Raw genomic sequence first — 20,817 nt, forward strand, 5'->3', positions numbered from 1 at the left:
AATGAAAGATGAAGCACTAGTACACACTACATGATCAAAAGTATCTGGACACCTGGCTGAAAACGACTTACAAGTTCATGGCACCCTCCATCGGTAATGCTGAAATTCAATATGGTGATGGCCCACACTCAGCCTTGATGACAGCTACCACTCTCACAGGAATATGTTCAATCAAGTGCTAGAAGTTTTCTTCGGGAATGGCAACCCATTCTTCACAGAGTGCTGCACTGAGGAGAGGTATCGATGTCGGTTGGTGAAGCCTGGCACAAAGTCATCATTCCAAAAAATCCCAGCAGTGTTCTACAGGATTCAGGGCACGCCTCTGTGCAGGCCAGTCCATTAGAGGGATGTTATTGTCGTGCAACAACTATGCCACAGGCCATGAAGATGATCAGGGCTCAATCGTGTAGAAAGATGCAATCGCCATCCCTGAATTGCTCTTCAACGGTGGGAAGCAAGAAGGTGCTTAAAACATCAATGTTGGCCTGAGCTGTGATAGTGCCATGCAAAGCAAGAGGTGCAAGCACCCTACATTAAAAACACGACCACACCATAACACCACCGCTTCCGAATTTTAGTGTTGGCACTACACACACTGGCAGACAATGTTCACTGGGCATTTGCCATACCCACACCCTGCCATATCGGATCGCCACATTGTGTACCGTGATTTGTCACTCCACACAATGTTTTTTCCACTTTTCAACTGTCCAATGTGTACACTCCTCACACATAGCGAGGCGTTATTTGCCATTTACCGGCGTGGTATGTGGCTTATGAGCAGCCGCTCGACCATGAAATCCACGTTTCCCCACCACCCGCCTAACCGTCATAGTACTTGCAGTGCATCCTGATGCAGTTTGGAATTCCTATGGGATGGTCTGGATAGATGTCTGCCTATTACACATTACGACCCTCTTCAACTGTCGGCGGTCTCGGTCAGTCAACAGAGGAGGTCGTCCTGTACGTTTTTCTGCTGTATGTGTCCCTTCACATTTCCACTTCACTATTACATCGGAAACAGTGGACCTAGCAATGTTTAGGAGTGTGGAAATCTCTCGTACAGACATGTGACACAAGTGACACCTAATCACCTGACCACATTCGAAGTCCGTGAATTCTGCGGAGCGCCCCATTCTGCTCTCTCACGATGTCTAATGACTACTGAGGTCGCTGATATGGAGTACCTGGCAGTATGTGGCAGCAGAATGCACCTAATGTGAAAAATCTATGTTTTTGGGGAATGTCCGGATAGTTTTGATCTCACAGTGTGTATATAACGTATTAATGGCTCTAATGCACCACACGATGTACGCACCTTCAAATTTGTTAATAGCTGGAAGCATTTGTAACTATATCACTGATGATCCATTTTATAGACTGACTGTCATGCCTCATTAAGAGCCTAGACATAACCTTCTTGTAGTTCATACTCTGCACTGCAAATTCTAATAGTATGTGAGGCATCATACACGAGGTGTGATCAAAAAGTAACAGGAATTATTTAATTTAGTCGGCTTTATACGGGCAATTTTCTGATTTTTTTTTTATCATCTTGTTGATACAACATATCCCTTGATGTATATTTGCATTTTCAGCTGTTTTGAATATTTAGTTAATTGTTGATGGTCGGAAAGGTTACATATGTTTTTGAGCGCTTTGCAAGTTTTTGCTTATGAAAAATGATGGATCAAAAATTTTGCATTAAATCTGGCTTGACAAATGGAATAAAGTACAGCACCGCATTTGAAATGTTGATTGTGGCTTTTCGTGAATCCAATACGAGTAAGACAAGAGTTTATGAGTGGTGTCAACATTTCAAAGAGGGTCAAGATGAAAACCGCACTGGACGCCCTAGCACGTCAACTACTGATGACAAAGTGGAAGAAATAAAGAAAGCAGTTCGGGAAAATCACTGAATCACTATCAGAGTAGTTTACTGATGATATTGGCATATTATTTGGCTGATGCCAAGCAATCTTTTCAGATGTTTTGGGCAGGAAATGTATAGCAGCAAAGTTTTTTTTGAAATTGTTGAATTTTGACAAAAAACAATGTCACTTAGACATTACTCAGGAATTGCTGAATCAAGCTGATAACAATCCAGAAGTTCTAACAAAGGTTTGACATTTAAATCAAGGCCAATTGTCCCAACGGAAACTACCTACAGAACCAAGGCTGAAAAATATTGGTAAGTTTATCAATGTGAATATTCTTATCACTGTTTTTTTTCCAATTATAATGGGATAGGGCATCAAGCATTCCTACTCAATGGTTGTATGGTCAAATAAGGAATACCACCTGGAAGTTATGTGCCATTTGCCAGAAGCAATCCAAAGGAAATGATTAAAAATGTGGCAAAACTATGAAAATTGCATCACAATAATGTTCCCGCTCATGCCTCAATGCTTGTTCATGATGTTTTTGGCAAAAGATAAATCTGTCATGTTATATCAGCCGCTGTATTCACCAAACATGGCCCTCTCAGACATCTTTCTATTTCCAAGGCTGAAGAGAACCAAGAAATAACCACTGAAGAGATAAAAACACAATGGCTTAAGGAGCTTAACACAGTAACTAACAGTGAGTTCCAGAAGTGCTTCTAAGACTGGAAAAAGTGTTGGCACATGTGTATTATATCTGAGGGGGGATTGCTTAGAATGGGACAAAGTTGATGTTGAAAAAATACAGACACTTTACGAAAAACATCTCATAAAATGTATGAGTTTTGATCCTCTACTTTCAACAAGGCAGCACATGCATGAATAAGGAACATAATATGCCAATGAATACTGCACGAGCAGCTTATTTAAGATTATCAATCATCCTAGAGAGCATTCTGAACATCTTTGGTCATACAATAATATCTGTGCCTCTACTACAATATGGCAGCTTTCTGTATGTGTGGGCTACTGGACGTAATGGTGTACACTACTGCATTGTTTTGTGCCGCATATGCACAGAAATACAATGTAAACCTGTCCACATGTACCAACGATGTAGTAAAATGTGAAATGAAGCAATCAGCTAAAATATGTAAATAATTTTGTTTATGAAGTTACTTATGTGAGAAAGATTGTAGAAAATTAATTTATAAACCAATGTTATCATTTTATGAATGTATTACAGATGGCTGAAAGTGACACATGCTTCAAACTGGCTTATTGCACAGACAATGAACAGATTACTGTCTACTTAGACCATGTTTTCATTCTTAAAGCACCCATAAAAACAAAATTTTAAAATGATTAATTGTATAGTGAATGTTTAATTATCTTTAACAACAATAATAGTTCTTGCAAACTGTGACAATAGAATTTGACTATGAAATGTATCATTTCCATATGCTAATTACAGTGTACATTGTGTTTGTACTGATTTGATTAATAGCTCTGAAAGACAGTATTGTAAGAGTATAATTCTGTAACACACTTCGTTACTTGTTTGCCAAATGAGAACTTCTGTGAGTAGTTATGTCTATGTTAGGTTACTACACTGTAATAATAATAATGCAGGACTGCACTGGCAGTATGTGGCTAGCCATTTATCTGTGCATAATACAAGTAGATGAAACTCGAACTGACCATAAACAGTCAGTGGTTCATTCAGCAGTGCAATTACAGTTTGTGAACTGCAAATCTGGTGTCAACTACATTACCGACAATAGCCTACTTTCAACACCTATTTCTCAGTCAGTTTCAACAAAGTTGCATCTACCTAGAGCACATTTATATGAGTAATGGCTGGGTGACAAGAAGTTCCATATGTGTTTCCTGTTATCCTTGTCAAATTAGACTTCCACTGTGACAGCAACCTCATGTTACCATCCTTACATGAATAAAAATTCATGAAAAATCGCATGTTAACTATGTTATGCAGTTTCTATCACCAATCACAACAAATTATACTACTGAAAAACACAGTAAGTGGTATGAGCTTATACAAGGTGAATAACAACACCTCTGTATGTTATACTGGAACCACTACCATGCAGCAAACACACAAACACTTTTTCCGCTACCATATTTATAAGTTTTATATTTATTTTTAGAAAAATATAATTGCACATGTTTTTATTTGACTACAATTACTTTAAGAGAGTGATTATAAAAAGACATAGAAAAATGATCTCCTTTGATTGTCAAAGTGTATTTTCCATAGAAAAAAACAATATAAATATGTTTTTTCTAGGCCTAGACTGACCCTTCCTTTTTACACTTGACTGTTCAACATAACCGGACAGAACACAACAGTATCTGCATTTTTACACAAAGTGGTTAAAAAAAGGCTTAAAAACAATTTTTTAATTGACTATGGCATGTTAGCTGTTCACCCTAGAACTGACAAACTGGGTCTCTCAGTCAATGAAGATAATGACATTCCTGTCATAAATATGAGTACATTCATTAACATTAATTGAGATTCTCTGTAAACTAGTATGATTAGTTGCAATCCCTCTTCCAGTGAATCACTATCTTTCAGTTTGTGGAGAAAGGTACAAATTAAATGCCTGAAAAATGTTCCCAACCAAATTGTTCGCTTCCAATCTTACAATATAGTTACACATTTGCTTGGTATCAGTGACTGAGCCAGAAAAGCTAACATCACTGTCGAGGCCTGAAAATTGTTCATTTGATTAGAGAGGACAAATAAGTAGCTCACATAGTATCTCTATACAAAAGTGACCCACATATTCCAAGAAACTTCAAAAAAGAGGAGTTTAAAGCATTTTTGAGTCTTTTGTACATTTATTTACGGTGGTAAAACAAATATGGACAAATTTTGAGACTCTTGTGGCATAGGAACAAATCATTCCTCCAAGTATGTCACTGAAAAGATTATGTTTTTCTCCTGAGAAGTGTCAGATTGGACAATATAAGCTAAGAACATAAAGAAAGTGAGAAGTTAGTCCCTATAAGCGATGTTATGAAGGGAGTCACAAAAATTTGCAGAACACATAATGCAACAAGTGAATATCTTACAGTGTGTGAAATGTTACTATCTTTTTGGAATGTTGTTATTTCAGAACGTTTATTGCTTCATAGCATGGAAACTAGGGATAATAATATTTATCTTGGCAGATGAAAAAAATTTGGAAGTACATTTGGAATAGTAACTTGCAGGTTTTAAAAGTGAGTAATGCAGCTGACAATGTTGTGGTCAGGCTTGTAGAGCCAATGAAGGGAACAGGGAGGAATATTAGCCTTGACAATTCATTCAAAAGCAACAATCTTGCTAGAAAATTTCGCAGATTTCAACCTTACACAGCAACAATAAAGGAAAATTTCCTTTGGAATTCTTGCCTCACAAAAATGGAAAACTACATTCATCCATATTCGTATTTAGCAATGATTTCATATTGGTGTCATATGTACAAAAGAAAAATAGATGCGTAACCCTGCTGATGCATACAACCAATAAAATCAATGAAGAAACAGACTATTTAAAGAAGGCAAGAGAGAGTCATGTTCTATAATTCAGCAAAGAGTGGAGTGGATGAAGTTGATGCCAGGTGCTCAGAATATAATGTTGGAAGGCAAACAAGACTCAGGCCATTGTGTATGTTTTATGCTATTTTGAACATTACTGGTATAAATTCGTTTGTTGTACACAAAGAAAACACGGAACTTGGTATTTCAAGAAAGCTATTTCTCAAGCAACTGGATTTGGTATGGATGAGACAGACATGGCACAGACAGCTAACCAGAAGGATCTCTCAAGAAACATTCATAAGTTGGCAGCACAACTATATGCGATTACCACTGAGAAGCAAGTGTTTCCAAAAGGAAATGAGGTCACTGTCATAAAAGCAAAGACAATCAAACAAAAAAAAATTTTAAAGTTGTGGAAAATGCCTGGGTCTGTCCTAATCTGTAATGTTGTGCAAAGATAGTGTAGACAGTACAGATCAGTAACACATACATCTTAAAAAGTGATTCATTTTTTATCAGCTCATACTATGCACTATAATGTGTAAATGTTTAAGAAGGTTTCTAAACAATGAATAATTTAACTTTCAGATTTTTGGTGGAACACAACCTTATTTTTAAGGCAACATATGGTACATTTAAAAACAAACAAACAGTAAAAGAAATATTTTCAGCACTGCTGCTTAATATTTATGTCTTTTTTGGAATATAAATAAGATGTGGGACTGTCAGACCCAGCTTGTCTGTGCCCCCCCCCCCCTCCCCTCTCCAATCCATCTGTTCTAAGATTAAGATTAAGACAGTCACCCTGTACATTTCTGTAATGTCATAACTTTATGAGGAAAGGTACACGTACACTTCACAGTTTCACCAGTCTAGACTAAGAAAATCACAATATGTTTGTATTTACTATTGATGGCTTCTATATAAAAATAATCTGTTGACTTTTAAATTATTATAAAACTTAACATCATTAGATTACTTTCATAAATGACAGCTGAAAATGGTATATGTAGAGAAACCACTTTCCAAAGTCAATGATGGCACTTAACTATTACAATAGTATCCATGAACCAGGATGCTGTCATACATTAAAAGAAAATTACAACAGAACAAATGTATCCAATGAACAGACATATATTATTAATTCGTCCCAAAGACACGAGTTCCTGTCAGCCTGAGAACTAGATGAATATCACGAGATAACAATGTTACTCGCTTTGCATGTACTGCACAGAGCATGCCATCTTCAAATAACTGTACAATAACCATTTCCGCTGCTTCCTGCAAAGCTTCCACAGCAGATCTTTCAATTCTGGAGGGGGGAAAAGAACAAAAAAAATAAGTTCAAATTGAAGTTGCATATACAATGTTGAAATGTGCCTGTTACCAATGTTATACTCTTATGGTATTATCATTAATACTATTTAAGTTTGTTTCCAAATTTAGATAAATGCACTACCTCATGATTTTTAATATTAATCACAATACTGAGGAAAGAAACTTCATCATTACAGTTATTAATTACATTTCCTTGTTGTCACACATATATTGCTATCTCTTAGCATTATAATAATGAAGAGTATGTTGAAAAGGTCTTAAAAAGGCAAAGATAAAAGAAGTCCCACTAACTGTCATTATTTGTGAGATTAATAAAAATTGTTACAAACTTAAACCATGAGTTCAAGGGAAAGGGTAGGAATTGGGAGCAGGCAGAATTCAAACTATTATGTTTTGGTTGTTATCATCCCATATCTAATACAAGAATTTACTATTTGCTGCTGGTTTTTTACATCACGCATCAAACCAGTCTCAGGACTGAAGACCACAACAACAACAACTTACAAATATATTTAAATAACTGTGTATCATACTGGTATCTACACTCCTGGAAATGGAAAAAAGAACACATTGACACCGGTGTGTCAGACCCACCATACTTGCTCCGGACACTGCGAGAGGGCTGTACAAGCAATGATCACACGCACGGCACAGCGGACACACCAGGAACCGCGGTGTTGGCCGTCGAATGGCGCTAGCTGCGCAGCATTTGTGCACCGCCGCCGTCAGTGTCAGCCAGTTTGCCGTGGCATACGGAGCTCCATCGCAGTCTTTAACACTGGTAGCATGCCGCGACAGCGTGGACGTGAACCGTATGTGCAGTTGATGGACTTTGAGCGAGGGCGTATAGTGGGCATGCGGGAGGCCGGGTGGACGTACCGCCAAATTGCTCAACACGTGGGGCGTGAGGTCTCAACAGTACATCGATGTTGTCGCCAGTGGTCGGCGGAAGGTGCACGTGCCCGTCGACCTGGGACCGGACCGCAGCGACGCACGGATGCACGCCAAGACCGTAGGATCCTACGCAGTGCTGTAGGGGACCGCACCACCACTTCCCAGCAAATTAGGGACACTGTTGCTCCTGGGGTATCGGCGAGGACCATTCGCAACCGTCTCCATGAAGCTGGGCTACAGTCCCGCACACCGTTAGGCCGTCTTCCGCTCATGCCCCAACATCGTGCAGCCCGCCTCCAGTGGTGTCGCGACAGGCGTGAATGGAGGGACGAATGGAGACGTGTCGTCTTCAGCGATGAGAGTCGCTTCTGCCTTGGTGCCAATGATGGTCGTATGCGTGTTTGGCGCCGTGCAGCTGAGCGCCACAATCAGGACTGCATACGACCGAGGCACACAGGGCCAACACCCGGCATCATGGTGTGGGGAGCGATCTCCTACACTGGCCGTACACCACTGGTGATCGTCGAGGGGACACTGAATAGTGCACGGTACATCCAAACCGTCATCGAACCCATCGTTCTACCATTCCTAGACCGGCAAGGGAACTTGCTGTTCCAACAGGACAATGCACGTCCGCATGTATCCCGTGCCACCCAATGTGCTCTAGAGGGTGTAAGTCAACTACCCTGGGCAGCAAGATCTCCGGATCTGTCCCCCATTGAGCATGTTTGGGACTGGACGAAGCGTCGTCTCACGCGGTCTGCACGTCCAGCACGAACGCTGGTCCAACTGAGGCGCCAGGTGGAAATGGCATGGCAAGCCGTTCCACAGGACTACATCCAGCATCTCTACGATCGCCTCCATGGGAGAATAGCAGCCTGCATTGCTGCGAAAGGTGGATATACACTGTACTAGTGCCGACATTGTGCATGCTCTGTTGCCTGTGTCTATGTGCCTGTGGTTCTGTCAGTGTGATCATGTGATGTATCTGACCCCAGGAATGTGTCAATAAAGTTTCCCCTTCCTGGGACAACGAATTCACGGTGTTCTTATTTCAATTTCCAGGAGTGTATTTTTCAAACAGATTGGAATTTTTGTACTTATTTTTGATACATATGATACCACTGTGAAATTGTTGTCAACATCAGATTTAATTAACTGTGGCATTACCACAATTTTCTTGGTGCTGCTGAGCAAAATAGTGATGCTGCACAGCTGTTGCAAAAGGCCACAAGAGCAGGTGAGCGCAGAGCCAACAAAATACTGTTGTCAGATGCAGCAACACCACCAGCCGATTACCATACTATATGCCAAGCAAGAAGGGGCCAGCAGTGCAGTAACGACACAGCAAAACAGTAGAGCAACCAGGCATCAGCAGACCAGTTACTACACATCACAGGTGTGGACCTGTTATAGGCTACATGGTTGGAAGTGACGCTCTGGCAAACCAGGTATGCAGCTTACCATTATAAAATCTGTCCTTTCTAGCCAAAGCAATCTCTGCCTGGCAGCCACCATCTACAATGGAGGGTTACACTGGTTAATCAGGCGATATTATTCTACAATGAGCCAGCACGAGACCGGCCTCCACCAGCTGCAGTCCTACTTCTGACATATGCCCAATTCACACAGAAATGGCGTGGTATAGGTGCCTGGGTGGTGAGGCAGGAACGTGGTGCTTGAGAGACATGAGGAATGCACACTGAAGGGGCACTGTCAGAAAGATGCAGGACGAGTGGATCAGAATATGTTGAAGGTAGAGATCATCAGACAACAATAGTGATGCACTGATCCTTTGCAATTTGTAAATGTTCAGCAGAGAACAACATATTGGGTACATCCATTATGGTTGAAATAAGAAAATAAATATGGCACATTTGATATAGTGAAGTAGCTGAACATGTATCTGGACCACTTCCAGAATGTCTCGAAAGTGTTTCTATGTTGTGTTAGACAAAGTGAAGGACAGCATTCAGAGAAAAGAAACTGGAAAGTTTTGATGATAACTCCTATTTTTCATATGTTTTCATTTCCACCTAAGCCTAAATACTGCAGATTTTGTGAGAGGTGTTCAAAATACTACGGCATTTTATGAAAATCTGATCATCCACAACTATTTAACTTCTGCAGACCAGAAATTCCTTGTTACAGGACATAATTTCCCATTATGTGATACAGATTTTGCCAATATGGGAAGGGGTGAAATATCCTTTCACCTAGATGTTTCAATTCCAGCCATTCACAGTGCCAAGGACAAAGGATGTCTTGTCTGCAAGATGAAACCAGAGGATTTCAGAAATCTGTGCTAACTACACCGAGGATTGCACAGAGACTCATTCAAAATAACTACGTGTTTGGCTGCAAATTTCATCTGAGAACCCTACCACACTAAGGGGAAGAAAAACTCTGAACAGCCAGCAACTATGGATTTGTCACAGCATAGTTAGGAAGCCAAGGGGTACTAGGAAAAGAAATCTGCTGTTGGGTAACATTCCAGTTTTCCCTATTTTGTGTGACACTCTTCTGCCAATAGAAAGTGTCAAGAAGAAAGCCTTACTTAACATGCGTCAGCATATCCCAGCTGAAAAATGGAATTTCTATAACCAGGTACCAAGTGAGTAGGGGATTTGCATTTCTATCTGGCAAAACCCATTGTTCATGAACAAAAAATGTAATGCACACCACTGTAGGTGCGCAGATTGAACTTTTTCGTCCAAGGAGAAGAAAGTGCTATTTTTCACAGATAACATAAGTAAGTGTGCAGTAACTGTTATAAACATATGCAAAATTGCATTTTACCAGCCTGCATCAAGAAAGCCCAAATAGGTAAGTATAAAATAGACTAGCATGAAACTCGCTGAACGCAGAACACTTTAGTTATATTAATAGGAAAATCCCATTTCATATTTGTTGCTCTGTGGAATACATGTAATTTTTTCAACAATATGTCAGCTAAGCAATTACTGAATGTTTCATGAATGAAACTGCTAGTGTAAATAATAACAATTTATGTATACACTAATAGCCAACTCTGCTGCTGGCTCTGCAATTTCTGTCTCCTATTTTAATCTTGTGGCAGGCATGCCTAAAGTCATCACATGTGCAAGCTTGCTTTGTAAGATTTAAAACATGGACATTTTTAAGTAAAAGCAAGCCTGCGCCCAATACCTCAACATTAAGGCACCAATAAGGCATAAAAACCACTGCTGTCATATTTTTTACTGGGGCGCGCGCGCACACCCCCACCCACCCATAGCCGAGGCTTAATGCACTGATAAGGCATAAAAATCATCGCTGCACTTTTTACGATAGTGCACCTGCTTGAGGGTTAAAATGAAAATAGCTCTTAATGCAATGTTAACTGAAAATGTTATTGTAACAGGCTTCGTAAATCACATGAGACACAAATTCCCATAGTGTGTTGCCATAACACTGAGTGTTTCACTTCGTAGCTCATCGCAGTCAAATGTCAAAATATATTATTTATTCACGAAAGGAAAGAGGTATTGCTTTCCTTCTACTGTTAAAATAAATTTCATTATATTAGCTGTATTTTGTAAGCAGTATATCTATGTCCTAAAACCTGTCGCACGTAAACTGGGCAGCGACTACATTCTTCAAAGTGTCTACATTTTTCAAAGTATGCCCAGTGGTTTACTTATTTGTGTAGCATCACAATAAATATGGGCACTAACGAAAATAAAACCAGTTCACTATCAATCTGTGATGTCAACTATACGATGTGGCATTATTATTATTATTATTTCATATACAAGGTATGACAATAAAGTAATGAAACTGATTTTCTTGGCAAGATGTCACAACCCTGCAGGCTTGCATAGGCACAATATCTTTGACCTTGGTCTATAAGCTGCTTCTAGTCCAAGAGGCACATCGATGCAACTGCTCAGTCGTGAGTTGTGCTGTAATAAGTTTACATGTGTTTGTGTCTCTTGTCACAGAAATGGAACCGCATAATATTGCGCTAAGGTATGCCGTTTCTTTTTGCATTGAACTGGGTGAAAACATGATGACAACTTACGGTAAGCTTCAGAAGGCTTTTGGAGAGGAGGTTATGTCAAGAGCTCAAATTTTTCATTGGCATAAAATGTTTAGTGAAGGCAGAGCGAATGTTGAAGATGAAGACCGCAGTGGACAACCATCAACGTCACGGATGGCTGTCAACTTGGCCAGGGTGTGTGAACTCATAGTTTGATCGAAGATTATCCGTGAAAATGACTGCAGAAGAACTGAACATCAATCGAGAAATGGTTCATCTAATAGTAACTGAAGATCTTTCTATGAGAAAGATTTGAGCAAAAATGGTCCCCAAAAATCTCACACCACAACAGCGAGAAACACGCACAAATGTGGCAGCTGATCTGTTAGAGCAAACAGAAATCAATCCAGAATTGTTAAGCTGTGTCATCACTGGTGATGAAAGTTGTCCCCCCCCCCAAAGTATGATCCTGAGACAAAATGCCAAAGTCCGCAATGGTGTTCAAAGGGACCACCCAGGAAAAAAAAGAGAAGCTCGCATGTCAAAAGTGAAATGCATGCATGTGTGCTGCTTTGATTCCAAGGGAATTGTTCATAAAGAGTGGGTGCCTCCTGGACAAACAATTAACCTATATTACTACAAAGAAATTTTAGAAAGACTTCATAAAAGAGTTCTTTATGTCCGTGCCAACATTGCTGATAATTGGATTCTGCATCTCGATAATGCACCATCCCATACTGCTCTGTCAATACAGCAATTTTTAACCTCAAAACAAATTTCAGTACTACCACAGCCACCTTATTCACCAGATATTGCTCCGTGTGACTTTCTTCTATTTCCAAGAGTCAAAACGGCAATCGCGAGACACCATTTTCAACCAACACAAGATGTCCAAAAAAAGCTGTGACGAGGGTCTTGGAGGATATTACAGAAGATGAGTTCCAGAAATGTTACCATCAATGGCATAAGCACTGGAAAAAGTGTGTGCAATCAGAAGGGAACTAATTTGAAGGAGAGACCCCTAAACCTGACTAAAACGGTAAGCAACTGCCCGCCTTCCAATCCGTCTCATTGCTTTATTGTCACACACACACACACACACACACACACACACACACACACACACACACACAGAGAGAGAGAGAGAGAGAGAGAGATATGTAGCTCTAAATCCTTAAATCCTCTCACGTTCTGACTCTTCAAAATTAATGAAAATAGCAGTACGCCACAGGTGGCTACAAATGGATGTGGCGCAGACCACAAAGTGACACAGTTTCCACCGTGCCACCCTTGTGTAAATAGCTTTACTTGTTAACATGGGCATAGCTTGAAACAGCACCACATCCTTGCCATGACATACGACTTTACGCACATGAAACCTCACTTAACAGTGTGTAGCACCAATCGTAAGTGAATGGGGCAGTGCACCTTGTTCACAACCCCAGCAACAGCTACCGTCAGCCTTCCATTGATGCAGCGCAAAGAGAATCATGATAGGATTAAACGAGAGCCACACAGTTTCAAGTATGTGCTAGTTTTGTGACAGTTTTGCTGTGAAACTAAATAGAGAGAGAGAAATGATACTGATAAACATCACTGTTAAACTATTTTCTGTTTATGTTCTAAAGGTAGTGTTTTTGTTCGAATGTGGATATCTAAAACTTGCAATAACACTAAGCAGCATATGCTGATCTCTGGAGACAGCCCTTTCATCTGAATGAACAAATCTTCAGTCAAGCAAACATCAGTTTTAATTTCTGTTACCTCAGCCTGACCACTGTAATCAATGCTTTATTGTACTGCAGCCACAAAATTGCACACACTTTAATAGCAGTATAAATTGAATAGTCTTTCACATTTGGGGATAAACTGATTCAGTGTTCACTAAGACTGTTACCAACCATTCATCTTGCCATGGTACTTTGCCAGCATTGTCTATAAAGTAACCAGTGAAAATATTTCTTCAACCACTGAGTTACATTCCCCTTTGGGATGATAGGATTCCATTGACCCGGTCACATAGCATGGGTCTCAAATTCCCTGGCATCTTTCAGCCACCTTTCTTCTGTGAATTACAGTATGCTCTCATTGTGCAGGACTTTCCATGCATTTTTACACTTTCCTTACTATTTTACAAAGCATTGTGTGACCGTTTCTATATTGATAACGCAGCTCATTTAAGCTGCAGCCATTACACAGATACCCGGAAAAGATGAACAGCTGACATTACAGCTGTTGTTTCAGTCTTCATTAATCACACGACTGTACATTAATCAAAAAATTAAGAATTTATTTTCATCTTCTCTTCGATCTGTAGCGTCTTGAATGCTCCTTTCAGCAACCTTGAACTAACTATTTGGTGAGTCCAACCTTTTTATTGCCTTTCTCAATGTACACACAAATGAAATAATTGAATACTGCATGCTTTCTTCTGCCTACGTCCATACTGGTTGGCTCCCAATCTACTACTGCTGCACCATTATTGCTGCGATACTGCACACTGAAATGATTTTCGACAATGCGATGTGCAGCTGTTATTCACTCGTGTGCCTCGAGTCTTTAAGTGAGAATTGGACCATAGACACTGCTGTGGACTTCCAGCCAGTGCACCACTTCCACACTTATTTCAGCTTTCTGCCCTGGAGGGCAGCTGTTTTGAGACTAGGACAGCGCAGCTGCTCAACCATCAACGCCTTATTGGGTATACTAATCCTGCACACCTCTGCTGCACCACTACTGCTGCTGCTGCTGCTGCTGCTGCTGCTGCTGAGAGATGTCTTCTTTTTCAAAAATCACAGCTGGTTTCCAAGCCTTCTGGTACACCTTGCCTTAAGCTATACAGTTGTGCCAAAACAGGACACATGTGCTGCCACATACTCCATGTCAACTTGCCACACAGCAGGCTGCTGGTTGCCTGCTTGTATCAGCACCTACTCATTCACTGTCTTTACAACACACTCAGGGAGAACATCAGCAGACAGCATCACTATGAGTCTCGTAGTTTGTTCTTTAACAGAACGTACACTAATAATGACATTTCTTTTACCAACCATCAATCATCTAACTCGCAACAATCTATCGCCACAGTTCAATGCAGCCACTGTTGAGGTCGTCCATCCCACACCTCTACATTTTGATGTCAAGACACGGAACTCACATCTGCAACCGGACCGAGCATAATACCGCACCTGCATCTGTTAACACTGAAGACATGCAGTAGAGCGTGTGCAGAGATTTTTTTACCTGTCCCCCACCACCTCCCTTTGCAAATACCGTGTCATCTTCCACCAGGCTGTCAATTCTGTTTTCATGTGTTAAATGTGGTAAGTAAATTCAGATGGTGTTCTGACGATGTGTAAATACGAATGTTAGTTGTTGCCTGGTTACTATGTGCAAGAGGTGTGGCTTATTGCGTAGAAGTGTACAAGGCGTTAAACATGTGTAGCGATTCAGGGGCTGAAGTTGAGTTTCATCAAGAAGCATTATGACAGTGCTACAATTAAGTGTTCTTCTTGTCACTTGGTTTTGTTATTCCAGTTACTAATGTTTTCTTGAACTTAGTGGACAGAATTTCCGCAACATAAGAGTCTGAGAATTGTAGGGAACATCTGCTAGTTTGTGACATTTGGAACAGGTAACATCTTGTTATACAGTGTGATCGAAAAGAATCATCTGATTTGGCATGTCTATATTCTTGAAACTAATAAATATATACAATGAATTTTGTTCTTTGATGAATGGGAAACCTCAAAAAGTTTTGTTTTTTTCCCCATACCTTTGCATAGGTGTTCAATATGCCCCCCATGAGATGCATGGCATAAGTCAATGCGGTATTTGAATTGTTCCCACACTGCAGTGAGCATGTCTCGAGTTACAGCTTCCACAGCTGCTGTTATGCAATGTCTCAGTTCATTCATTGTTGTTGGTAATGAAGGCATTAAACAGAATTTTTTATAAACCTCCCACAAGAAATAATCACACACAGTCAGGTCCAGTGACCTTGACAGCTAGTAAATTGGTCCAGTGAGACTGATCCATTGTTCAGTAATCCATTGACTTAAAAATTCCCACACTTCCAGATGCCAGTGTGGCGATGCCCCATCCTGTTGGTGAATGAAGTCATTCGAATTGAGTCTCCAACTGTGGGAAAAGAAAGTTCTCAAGCATATCGAGATAGGTGCTTCTTGCAACAGTGTTCTTGGCAAAGAAAAATTGACCATACACCTTTTCCCACAAAACTGCACAAAACACTTAAATTTGGAGAGTCCTCCTCTTGTTGTACAAGCTTCATATTCTCACATTACGACAGTTCACCTTTCGATTTAAAGGGAATGTTGCCTCGTCACTAAACATGGAAGAAAACTGTCATACTCCCTCTTTCCAAGAACGAAATTACACATTCCGCATGCTGTTGTTTGTCACCTTCACGAAGAGCTTGCAGTAGCTGAATTTTGTATGGTTTCATGTGTAAACATCAACGCAACACATGCCAGATGGACATCAGGGGGATTTAGAGCTGTCTAACTGCACGGCAAATGAATTTCAGCAGACTTCTTGTGAAACTACGGCAGATGCATTCAACATCTGTCTCAGACACCCGGGGACAGCCCGGCGATTTGCACAAACAACCTGTTTCTCGGAATTATTCATGCCACCGTCTAATGCTCTATGCTGTAGGAGGATCCACACCACACCAGTATGAAATTCATTCTGAATAGTTATTACTGACCCAGACTGCACAAGAACACAAAACGCTTTCTGTTGTCCCTAGACCATTTTTACTAGAATGCAATAGGCGCACACTGCTGCTAGCTAGCAGGAACTGTGTAAAACTCAAGAGTTTGCGCTTTCCAACAGTACATTGTTCACGCACATATCTCAAATAATATAATAGTTATGATTTTTTAAAGTTTTTTTTATTTTTTTTTTTAATCGGGTGATTCTTCTTGATACATCCTGTATTTACTTATTTTTTAAAAGTAAATCACTTATGTTTAAGTACGTACAGTAGTAGTCATGTGTGTGAAATTGATAAAGGGTTAAAATGCCATAACCAATACCAAAGGGAGGGGGGGGGGGGGTATCCTGGCGGAAATGCTGAAGGTTTTAGCAGCTCAATTAGTTCAGCTATGATCAAATTCAACACAAATATAGCCAAGAAAATAAAGACTATGAGAGCAGAACAGGCACAGTGATTAACGGTTGTGAACAGAAGAGAGCTTTGCGCAAGAAAGTTACTACAGAGTATGCTGATAAAGAGGTAGAAAGAATAAGATGTGTGGTGGGTTAAAAACGCACACAATTATATTTCTCAGGCAATAAGGAAAATGAGAATTGTGGAGAGGCTTGAAAGATGACAAAAGGGTACGACTTGCGTGGATGCAGGAAGTAGTAACATGGTAGAACTTAGTGAATATATGTTATACTGAAATAAATGAGTGTGTGAGTAACAAAACCGGTGATACTGACTTAGGTACAGCAGTATCTACCCCACTGGGTGTTAACGGGTGTTGTTTTGAGGCCGTGGGGTGTGAGTGAGATGTACAGAGAATTACATGTGACAATGATACTTGTGTAATGTTCAGTGGAACTAAAGATTATTATTTTGTTGTAGATACTGCAGAGAATATTGAGGAAGCTACTGAGGACATTAGTTATGCTGTAAATATTACATATAATGAAGTGATCCAGACATATTTATTTCAGAAGGATGCAGAGTCAAAGCCACCTACGATGGCACCTCCTCCTCCTCCTCCTCCTCCTCCTCCTCCTCCTCAGGAGGGGGAGAGAGGGTAGAAGAAAGAGGAAACATGTTTGTATGGTTAATCATACTGCTGACAAGACTGAACCCTTTGAGGAACGTGCCTGAGGATCAGGAAGTTCACACAAGCAATGACACTTGTAATGTACAGGTGACGGACAAAATTATGGAAACACCACCACATGCACAACACACTAACATGGCAAACATGGTGTAGGAAAACTATTGGCATTCAAAGCAGCTTCCAGTCATCTCCGTATAGATAAATACAGATCCTGTGTGGTTTTTAAGGGGATCTTACACCATTCTTCCTGCGGAATAGTGGCAAGTTCATGTAACAGTGATGGAGGTGGATAGTGATCAAGTACTCTTCTCTCCAAAGTAGATAAAAAAGGCTCAATAATATTGAGATCTGGTGTCTGGTGGCCAGGGGAGATGCAACAATTCATCCTCATCCTCACAATACCAGCCCTGGACAATAAGAACTGCGTTAAAAGAGGCCCTGTTGTCTTGGAACACATCACCACCACTGGAAAACAAACACTGTACCATAAGATGGACCCAATGAGCCAAATGTTCACACAATCCTAGGCAGTAATGCGACCGTGCAGCGTAACCACTGAGCCCATGGAATACTATGATATGGCTACCCAAACCCCCCACCACCTTTCACTGTTCAGGCATAAATTCAGCGAGAAGTCAGGAATAGTGCAAAACAAGACTCATTCAACCAAATAAATGTCTTACATTGCTCCATAGTCACGATTTATGGCTTTGGCACCACATTTTCCTTTTCCTGGCATTTGCAGCACTGATGAATGGTTTTGGAATTCCAGCTTGCCATGTAATTCCGAGCAGCCTTCATACTGTTTTGGTGCTGACGGGGTTCGTGTGTGCGACATTCAGTTCTGCAGTAACTTTTGCAGTTGTCATCCTCTTTATTTCTCATCACAATCCTCTTCAATGAATGTCCACCACAATCACTCAACACAAACTTTCATGTGCATTGTGACTTGGCAGATGATGCTTTTTCCACTTTCCTTGTATGCATTATAAATCTTTGATATGGTGCCTCTTTAAATACCAAGCAATTTGGCTACCTTGGGTATAGAACCACCCACATTCAAGCACCAATGATTTCCTCATGTTTGCATTCATTAAGCTGTGACATAATTCACTCCCAACTACACAGAATAATGTTCTGACTGCAACAGACACAACATACTGAGGACACTGTACAGGTGTCATTCATGGTCAAATACAACACAGGAAGGCTGGTGCAAAATAGATAAATTCTGATGCGATGGAGGATAAAACACGTAACAATGATATTTGATTTATAGGTACATGCCACCAATTTGCTACCAAATTGTCCCAATCACTGAATATTTCTCATGGTATGGAGTAGCTGTTTGTATACTCCTTTCTTAGAAGTTAAATGCCCATACGTTTTCAAGGGAATCTTATTCGGTGGCCAGCAGAGATGCAACAATTCCCTCTCACACTTACAATACCAGTCCTCAACAACCTGAGATGTGTGAACAGGGGCCCTGACTACTTTAAACACAGCATCACCACATTTTCCTGTTACGGTCATTTCCATAACTGATTAGCTGTTTGTTATTTCAGCTCACCCAGCAATTCACTACTTCTGAAGTGCCCTTCATGTTATTTTGCTGCTGACAAAGTTCACATTCATTCTGCATGACTTGCAACTGTTGTCCTCTTATTTTTAACCACAATCCTCTTCAATGACCCTCTGTCATAATCACTCAAAACACACTTTCATCTGTGTTGTGACTTAGTGGATGGTTTTCTTCTTCTTTCCATACATGCAGTATAAATCTTTGATAAGGTTCCCCTGGAAACACCAAACACTTCCACTCCCTTGGTTACTGCAGTTTGATACATTACAAGTATTGTCATGTTTTATCTTTCAGAAGAGTTATATCCTAAGTTGTCAAAAATTTCAAATGTGTGCTTTACCAATAAAAGGTTAAAAGTAAATTTTAGATTTCATAAATGCTTAGAATAGTTGCAGTGGATAGTTGAGTGACTTGGGTCACTACCTGCGAGTGCTTAGTGGCAGGTTTTGAACATTGGTTATTGTTGTAGCATTTAACCATCCATGCTTGAAAACTCCCAATGCATGCAAAAATTAAAAAACACAGGAAACAATAGAAGGTGTTGCCATAGCTTGGTCACATCATGGACTGCTTACACAAGCATGTTTACAAACGTCCAGATGCACAAACAAACTTGCGGAGTAACCTGAAAGACGTTGTCAATGAAAGGGTTGCTGATGTCCAAGAAACTGGTGTTTCTAGGTATGCATTGTTCAGTGAATGTCTTTTCTTTGTAATTTTCTCAGGGGAGGGGGGTGTAATTTCTCCACAAAGCATCCTTTCTTCATAAACGAAATGTTACAAGGTTCATTTTGATATTCTGGACCATATGACTATTTTGTATGATGTGAGATCCAACGGTGCATTTACATCCTATTTTTCTTTTTAATTCTGTGTGTTCCTTGTGCCGCATTTTTAAATTCCTTCCTGTTTTGTCTGATGTTGCTAGTCCCACAGTCAGGGCAGTGCACTGACACACTTTGTGTACGCCACAGTTTTGGTGTAATTCTTGTGTTGTGGTAACATCATGTATTAAAAGATGAAACATTGAAAGTTGACATTTACATGCGATGATGATATTTATTTATTTATTTATTTTTTATTTTAAGTTTGCCAAGTCTATACGAAACTGGCCACAGAGAAGAAGCAACACAAACTGTTTGTCACGCAGTACCTCTCTCCGTGCCAATTCATTCCTTTTAGACTAATGAAATTTATAATTTCATGAATGACCTTGGGGTGATAGCCTTTTTTCCAGGGTGTATTTCACAAACATCCAAGCTTTTTTCCACTTCATTAGCAGGTAGTGGCAGAAGAAAAGTAGACTCGGCAACATTTTTAAAAAACATAATGTACACATTGTGGTATAAATCTTAACCTTCATTGTAACACAAGACCTACACAAAAATGGTGGCAAATACAAAATTTTAAAATATGATACAAAGAGCACGCGCACGCACGCACACACACACACACACACACACACACACACACACACGGGGGGGGGGGGGGGGGGGGGGGACCAACATATGAAGTAGTAAACCCACTGTCGCAGCTCACCTCATACAAAACATCGTTCCATGGTGTGGTGCACAGTGTCAAAAACAATCTCGTAATCCACCATATTATGAAGAAGGGATATTTTATAGACATATATGAAGAAAAAGAAATTTACCTCAAAAAAACCCAAACAAAAGACACTTGATGAGCTATGCCCACCAAGAAACACCAGTAAATATGCTTTTATTAGCATCTACAATGTGTCCA

The 20,817-nt window shown here is 40.2% G+C and overlaps 1 protein-coding gene across 1 annotated transcript in view; it reads right to left on the minus strand.

The window, feature by feature from the left end:
- Positions 1–4,058: 4,058 nt before the first annotated feature.
- Positions 4,059–20,817, minus strand: part of LOC126484044 (histone H3-8-like) — a 96,828-nt gene continuing 80,069 nt past the window's right edge. The window contains exon 4 of the mRNA XM_050107384.1: positions 4,059–6,744. Coding sequence (XP_049963341.1) covers positions 6,573–6,744 — 172 coding nt within the window. The 3' untranslated portion in view covers positions 4,059–6,572. The remainder of the gene's footprint in view (positions 6,745–20,817) is intronic.

Source organism: Schistocerca serialis, chromosome 6 (genome assembly GCF_023864345.2).
Source record: "Schistocerca serialis cubense isolate TAMUIC-IGC-003099 chromosome 6, iqSchSeri2.2, whole genome shotgun sequence".
NCBI lineage: Eukaryota > Metazoa > Arthropoda > Insecta > Orthoptera > Acrididae > Schistocerca > Schistocerca serialis.